An 8,383-nucleotide genomic window follows, 5' to 3' on the forward strand; every position below is an offset into this window, starting at 1 on the left:
GCCGGAGACCCTCAATGCCTGTGTTTATTAAAAGGATTGCAACAATATTTACCCCACGGTTTATTCATTTGTTATGTTATGAACTTGCACAGAGCACTTGTTGACTCAGAGACAAGTCACAACACAATGAATGAAGATAAGAGTCCTAGTAGGAGGAAGCTGACTAAGGGTTGCAAGTTGAGACAGGAAAGAAACATGTCACTGCTTGAGTAACTCCTGTTAGGTCCAGTTGTTATATTTACCAAAGTAACTATTATCGCCCTATTTAGACCTAACATTACTTACGTAAATTTATATTGTATAATAGAGAATCAATTATTAAGACAAGATTAAATTAAAAAGTTAAATAAAAAAGTCATGAATTAGCAGAATTTTCACAAACATCAATTTTCATAAAAAAAAATAATTTCAATATGATACCATTCCAATAACATCATGAAACTTCGTACACAACTTACTAAAGAGGTTGGTATAAAATATATATTTTTTTTTCATCATAATTAAAAATTCTAATTTTTGTTTTTTATAAAAAAAACTTTTTTGAGTTTTTTTGGAAAAAATATAATGTGATACACTCAAGTTATATGTCAAGTTAAAGCCCTTGTCATCCTAAAGAGAATAGTACAAAAAATTTTAGCTTTCTAAGACAAAAGGTTTTAAAGTAACATGCTATTAAATATTTCAAAATATTCATACAAACTATCATTTTTTTATAATTTTTCAAAAATTTGTAGACTAAAAATGGTCAAAAAAAAATTTTACTTTATATTTTTTGTCATAATGATGAGTATAACAAAATCACCAAATATGACATATTATGAAAACATCACGTTTTAAAGTCATTATGTTATTGGTTGATTTGATATGGAATGCCCCTGGGCCTTGACCTGTGATAATAGCAAATTCCAGAAATACCTCTCATAATATCCAGAATCAAAGCACAATTATATCTTACTTGACGTGACTCTTGACTGCATCCGTGTGAGAACTGCAGAAGAGTATGGCTTCCTGCACTCTGGAGAGGGCCAACATCTCGAGCGTGTAGTCCAGCAATGGAGTGTTCACCATTGGAAACAGCACCTCAAACAAAGTGTTCAACTACGTTCTAAAAGCTGCTAATCTCACACACGCACGCACTTGCGCAATCTCCCCCCCCCCCCCTTCACACATGCACATGTGCACCCACCCCTGTCCCCCACGCATGCACGCACATGCACCCCCAATCCCATCCCAGCACACACATACCCCCACACCTACACATGCACACCCACCCCAACACATGCACAAACACACACTTTCACACACCCCCACACCTACCCCTCACACAAACACACCCCCACATGCCAGCACACACCCCCTCACTCCCAACCCCACACACACACACACACACACATAAATGCACACACACATGCACCTACACCCACACACATGCCCACACACACCTCAACACACACATACACACACACAAATTATAGATGGACATTCTGCTAAATAAATCACATCATTTATTTAATTCACGCAAGCACTGTTCTGCCACCTGTTCTTTTGTTTGCAGGCTCAAAATTAATTTATATAGTTGAATACCTGGGCGATATTGGTGAATGGAATGTAAGAAGTTTTCACTATAACTATTTAGCCTACTTTATGCAAAACTAATTATTTTTTTCTAATAATTTAATTTAGTTTCTTCCGTCTTCTGAAAAAGGTTTTGCATTTTCAACTTTAATCAGTGTGATTTGAAAATGGTAGGTAAAAAAAGTTACTGTAACTTAAATTTTCATCATGCTGTCAAAGGTAAATTGTTAATAGTATGTAGTATTTCAACAGCAAACATTTTATCTAAATATAACATTTTAAACAATTCTTCAGCACAGTCTTAAATTCTTTAAACGTTGAACATCAGAGTAAAACATGTATTTAAAATAATCAAAAAAAATTTTAATTATTTATTTTGCAAGTAAAAAAATTATAAATTAAATAGGTCAAGCATAACTGATGAAAATAAATATGCAATTGAAATAGTTACTGTTTTTGAACAATAACAAATATTGTAAGTATGTATAATAGTCATTTAAATAATATGTTCTTAATGGTCAAAAAATATATATAATAGATTTGAAAAAAATATACTTTTGGATATATTCAGGAATGAATAAATTTTGGGTGATCTTGAACTATTAATCTCAACTAAACCTTGCTAAGTAATATATTATATGACGACCAATTTCAAAAGATTTTCAATGAAACCAAATGGAACTCTAGATATAAACAGGTGCTGAAAAATGTTTTGTAAATATGAAAACTTACATTTTTCCAGTTTCTTTCTTTATGTTTTTACTTTTTCACAGAGTTTTATAAAAAAAAAACATGGTGACTAAGCAACTGAAACAAAATTTTTTGTAGGTATTATTTTATTATTAATCGTGTGAATTTTTTGGCAAATGGTGATGTTCAAGTTGACATCAGCCGGGGCTTCGCCCCATGAGCCTGGTCATCCTCCATTTCCCTCCCCATCCCGCCCGGCATTTGCACCGATACATACGTAGTCGTGTGGGTGTTTGAATTGCGCGCCACGAACTGCCGCAAGAGGGCGCTTAGCGTCAGTGCTCCGTACCACTAAAACACCTAAATTAATATTGTAAGCCTTTTTCTTTTAACCCCTAAATAATGTTATGACAGGTCAGCCGAGTGAGTGTTCTTTGTTTCTTAGTTAGATAATTTTAGTAAAGTAAGTGCAAGCACGGCCAATGACGCTCCCTAGCAGGCGACGACGGAAGTAATATAAAACTTTATTTAAACTGTTTTCCATGTACAATTAGTTATTACCGAAAGTCTGGTCATGGGTATGTATGTATTAATTTTGTAAGAGGTTCATGTTATTTTTCTAATAACCCGGGCCACACAGTCTTACAAATGATAACGGTATTTGTGTTCGGCACGAAGGACGCCATGTTTCCCGCCGCGAGCCTTGGCTCGCCCCAGTCTACTTCTTCAGCCGGCCAAGAGCGGACGTCTCTGCAGACACCCCGAGGACATCAACATTGATTCACTGATAGGTAGCTCTGTATATTTAATTAATCTAAACCGCTTTATTATTATCCTCGGGGCCTCTCTCGGTCAGTGGGGCTGTATCTTAAATGGTTTATATACTCCCAGGAGTTTTTAGCATTCACTCTACCTAAAAGCTTCGGGCGGCCACGTGTGTGGTCCGCCTCCTTAATCTATACCAATTCGTGCCTCGGGCGTTTCAACCGTGTAAAGAGAGGAGTGTAAGAGGGCCTGTTAAGTCTAAATAAATCAACTTAAACGAGTCACGTGTTTTTGTGTTTGGGGGCCACGTGGGTCCTTCCTCCAGTCAGCGGCATGTGGGATGCCCTAAGAGCCCACTGCGATTAGGTAGGAGAGTACCCGACGCTGAGAGCGGGCTAGGTACAGGTACAGGTGTCAACGCCGGAGTCAGGAGGGCCAATATCTCACCTCACACGGGCCACGGTACGCCCTGAGTAAGAGTTTCCAGTCGAGTCCACGTGCCCACTCACGTGGTGGCGCCCACTAATTCTACAATCAGTATAAAACGCAACACCGGTAGGCCCTCAAGAAATGAGGCTCAATGGTTTCACATGTAATGTCTCTATAAACACAGACAGGAAAATTATCTTATAAGCTTTTTTTTCCTTCAAAAAATAGACTATAAAGATACCAACTGGGCCCAAAATAATTTTTCAAGAAAATTACCTACCTTTTTTACACTTGAGACAATTGTCCCCCTCGCTGCCATGGTGATTATGATGAACTCCTTTGTTGAGTATTTGATATTAATTGAATACAGGACCGGTTCAGACAGTGGGCTTTTTTGGTCGAGCTGGCGTTAGACAAGTTTCTGGTTTCCAAATGTTGAATTTGGTTTCACTGCCCCAGGCTGCCAGGAGTTGGCAGTTTAAGCCAAAGGATACAAATCAAGAGAATAGTATCTTTATTTTAATTTGACAAGAGTTCCCACACCCCTACATCAGCCAATGGCATATGTCCAAAATAAGTTTTGAGTCAACCTTTCCCACTGCAGAAATCATTCAAAAAAATGTATTGATCCTGGTGGCATGAAATTGTAGTAAACTTGGTAGTGGAAAACTGTCTTAAAGTCGACAAAAATTGTATATTTTAGCCACTAGAAGATGAGTAAATACTGATGCAAAATTATTACATTTGCTCTAATATCATTGTTACACTACAATTATAATAATTTTCCAATCAATATTTTTCTGGTTTTTTATTACTATTAATGTACAATTGCCCTTAAATTTATGGCTCTGCCAAAAAATGAGTTTCTCAGAATCCAGTATGAATAATAAAAATGCTTTTTTCACGGTACATTCAGGAACATTGTTAGTGCTCAAAATCACCATTTTCAATCGGAAAAGACACTAATTTTACCACCATTGTAACTACAAACTAGTTTATAATATCACAATTTTTTTAACAGAATAAAAAGAAAATATGTCATGATGTAAAAAAAGGTAAATATGCTCTTTCACTTCCTCTTTTCAAATCAACCGGCGGAGATAAGAAATTCCAAATACTTTAGGAGATATGGAATTTTTTAATTTTGAACATGTAGAGTAGCGGTATTTGCGAAAAAAAAATTCTAAAAATCTGAAATTACTTTTATTATATGCTCTTTCACTTCCTCTTTTCATTAAAACCGGCGGAGATAAGAAATTCCAAATACTTTAGGAGATATCGAATTTTTAAATTTTCATCACAATACCTGTGAATTCAGGCGGCCACCATTGTTTCTTGTTTACGAGACGAGTATGATTTTTTTTTTTTCCCGCAACGTAGGTGAACGACTACATTGTTGCTTGTTTAGGAGTATCTATTAAAATCTGAAAATAATTTTATTATAGTTATGTTATGTTAGGTTAGCTACATTAAAACACTAAAACACTATGGACGGTTAGTTAGGTTAGTATAGCTACATTAAAATAAACAGAGAAATATAAATATTAATAAATAAACCCTAGGTTGGCCGAAGGTAAATTGTTCGGGTGTAATCGGGAATTGCAGAACTTTCTGTGCATCTTGATTTACCGTTCGTGAATGCCTAATTATTAAAATGGTCGATTAGGTCAGGTCAGTTACATTATTAATACTTTCAAACTAAGCAGACATTAAAAATAATATAAATTAATTTTAATGGTTGTTTAGTTTTAAAGTATTTATAATGTAGCTGACCTGACCTAACAAACCGGGACAAAGGATGAACGGTAGAAACTCACGTAATTTTTTTTTTACTTATTACTTGCGCAACAAATAAAACATTAAAATTTGAAACGGTAGAAACTCACGTAATTTTTTTTTTACTTATTACTTGCGCAACAAATAAAACATTAAAATTTGAAACGTTAAAAAATCACCTACGATAGAGGCGGGTACAATTCCTTTGCCACTAGTAGAAAATGATGTAGTCATTCTACCTACGTCGCGAAAATAAAAAAATCATAAACGTAAACAAGCAACAATGGTCGGTATTGTGATGGAAAATAAAAATTCGATATCTCCTAAAGTATTTGGAATTTCTTATCTCCGCCGGGTTTATTGAAAAGAGGAAGTGAAAGAGCATAGAATAAAAGTATTTTCGGATTTTTAGCATTTTTTTTTCCGCATATACTGCGACTCTACATATTTACCTAAAAAAAAATTAGTTTCTGGTTTTTTTATTTTTCCTTTTTCAGAAGTGCCCATCTGCTAGATAATTTTACCTTAATGTAGCTTACCTAACATAAACAACCATTAAAATGGTGTAATACCAGAAAACTATTTCATTTGTAGCAATATTCTTTTACAGAATCATTATGAAAAAGGTCAGGTACCAAAAAGATGCATGTCCCAGTTTTTATGTGCTTTTAATGGATGCAAACCTCTCATTAATAGTAGGTAACCAAAACTTTGATAATCCACTTGCGCACATATGTAACAACTTTTATTAGTTCGTATCATTTAGAATGGATAATAACTTACACAATGCTGCTCAGCAGTAGATGCACATACCAAATAAATTAAAATTACCAAATTCTGTTGACACTGTTTTTCAATGCCAACCTGCTGCAAATCTGCAGTCTCATAACGCATAGCTTAGCCAATCAGAAGCTAAATTGCCAACAGCAGACTGCTCCCACTGCAGCTAATAAGCACACTGTGCCAGGACCTCAAGAAGTAGGCGATATATGATATGCAACAAATACAAACTTATTGCTCTGCTTTAGCTTGAGAAAAAAATTCAATATGCAACATGTGAAAAACGAGAAAAAATTAAGCCAAAACCAAACACAAATAATCTAATTTGGAAAACCAATTTGGTCATCCCAAAAACAATTTTTAAGGAGATTCTTGAAAAAAAAAAAACATTCTACGAATATGACCGAATAATTATTTGTTGGAATTTTTCTAGAAAATAACCCTATCAGCGTGTACTTACTGTTGGTTTCAAATAAGTTATTGGATCAAACACATTATTAAAGGAATCAATAACAACCACAGCTTGAACTACATCTTCTTTTTTTATATTTTCCAAAGCTGACTTTGTTCCTTTGTTACTGCGTTTGGACATCGCTGCTGACTTATTTCACTTTATTAATAACAACAAAATCACATGTACTTCAAAAACATAACGTTGATCATAACCTAAAACACTAATTTGCATGGGTGCAGCATGTCTGTTAGGCCGTTTTTCTGTGGGAATTCAAACAAAAGTAACGCACAGCCATAAGGTGGTTACATCTATATGAAAACATAGTAAGTATTTATATTTGGGGTGATTTTTTTCCTTTAACAAATGAAAGCGCCATTTTGGTTGACGCCCTAAATAGGATGAAGTGTAGTGTTTACATTGTGCAGTTTCAAATTACTTTATTTATGAAAGTGACTGTTAATAATAAATTTCTTTCCCGTCGTCCATCTGTAATAATAAGGGCTTACGTTTTTGTTTCAAAATATCCTCCATCGCATTCGTAACATCAGCTGCAGTCTTACGTTTCAAGGGAATAGTCCAAATGTATTTGGAATAAGTGTCAATAACAAGAAGAATGTACCTGTAGCCCTTGTTCACACGCGAATATTCAATCATCTCGATCAAATCAGACTGCCAATTGTCTTCCAATTCTTTGATTTTGATTTTTCGACGTGGATAACTACGTTTTGCGGGTTTATGCAACACTTTGACATGATCACTATTCAATATATCCCCCTTCCTGTGATTCTTCCATAATGGATACAATTTCATTTGTGTGCGAATAATTTCCCGCGTTCTGCGAAGCCATTAAAAGTCAAAGTCTCGTAACCAACTCGTTTGGTTCGTCATAATATACATGTGACGCCGACCGCCAATGCTCCTCTATGATGCATAGACCGCTATGCCTCATCAACGTCTCGCAAAGGTATGTGCACCGAACGCGCTCGTGCGTGCACCAAAGTGTAGATCGTGCAACGAGGCGAACGCCAGGCATATCCCGCCGCCGAACTACAACAAATTTAATTATGTATATTTTTCCACAGGTTTTTATTAGACATTATTTTCATCATTTAATATTACAGTCCTTTCAAAATTATGTTTCACTGAGCGCCTTGTCCCGAACCTGGCCGGTTCAGTTTCCCGCGAAATTCACACGTTTCCGTGGGAGGGATGGCGGGCGAGGGGTGTCGCGCGCGGTGAGCGGCAGTGTCCTTCAGGAGCTACGAGAGGCCGGCAGCTGCCGCGCAACACGGAACCAGCAACTTTTGTTTTCACCGACATGTAGTTTTAATAGTCGTAATCTTTCTCAATCTTTTTCGTACAGTTCCGTGGTCGGCCTCAATTTACCATGTGGTATTTCACTTTGACGTCGTCAGACCAAAGGCCAAACTAAAGCCCGACCTGCAACCGCCAGTATCCGACCCCGTTAACGCAACGCGCCCCTAGCCATGGCCCACCCGAGTCAGACAAGCGCCGCGGAACTTAGGAATTATCAACACCCTTAACTTAACCGGCAAGACAAACCGTGTCACGTACACGGTAAATTCAATACACTTTAAAGAATACGCCACTTTAAATTATCAACACCGTGCAACACAAGTGCGACGTAGGAGTGCCCGGGTCACTCACGTAAGTTTTTTAATAAAACAGCTGTGAGTGCTCCACTTGCAGCCTTCAGCCTGAATTCAATAGTGTAATATGTGACTTAATTAAAACCGCCCCAAATTAGCATTTATCATTCGCCACTGGAGCAGTCATCAAGCGACGAACAGTCTCCAGTGTGACTCTGATAATTCAAACTTATTTTATCCAAACTTGTTTCATGTCATTTCTAAAACATATATATAGAGTTAATTATTAAGTTTTATTGTGTGA

The 8,383-nt window shown here is 36.4% G+C and overlaps 1 protein-coding gene across 1 annotated transcript in view; it reads right to left on the minus strand.

Moving 5' to 3' along the window:
* Positions 1 to 6,751, minus strand: part of LOC134531693 (translation initiation factor eIF2B subunit epsilon) — a 99,198-nt gene extending 92,447 nt beyond the window's left edge. The window contains exons 1-2 of the mRNA XM_063367504.1: positions 6,476 to 6,751; positions 956 to 1,080 (exon numbers count right to left, since the gene is read on the minus strand). Coding sequence (XP_063223574.1) covers positions 956 to 1,080; positions 6,476 to 6,607 — 257 coding nt within the window. The 5' untranslated portion in view covers positions 6,608 to 6,751. The remainder of the gene's footprint in view (positions 1 to 955; positions 1,081 to 6,475) is intronic.
* Between the last annotated feature and the right edge of the window lie 1,632 nt (positions 6,752 to 8,383).

The sequence above is a fragment of the Bacillus rossius genome, chromosome 5 (genome assembly GCF_032445375.1).
Source record: "Bacillus rossius redtenbacheri isolate Brsri chromosome 5, Brsri_v3, whole genome shotgun sequence".
Lineage (NCBI taxonomy): Eukaryota > Metazoa > Arthropoda > Insecta > Phasmatodea > Bacillidae > Bacillus > Bacillus rossius.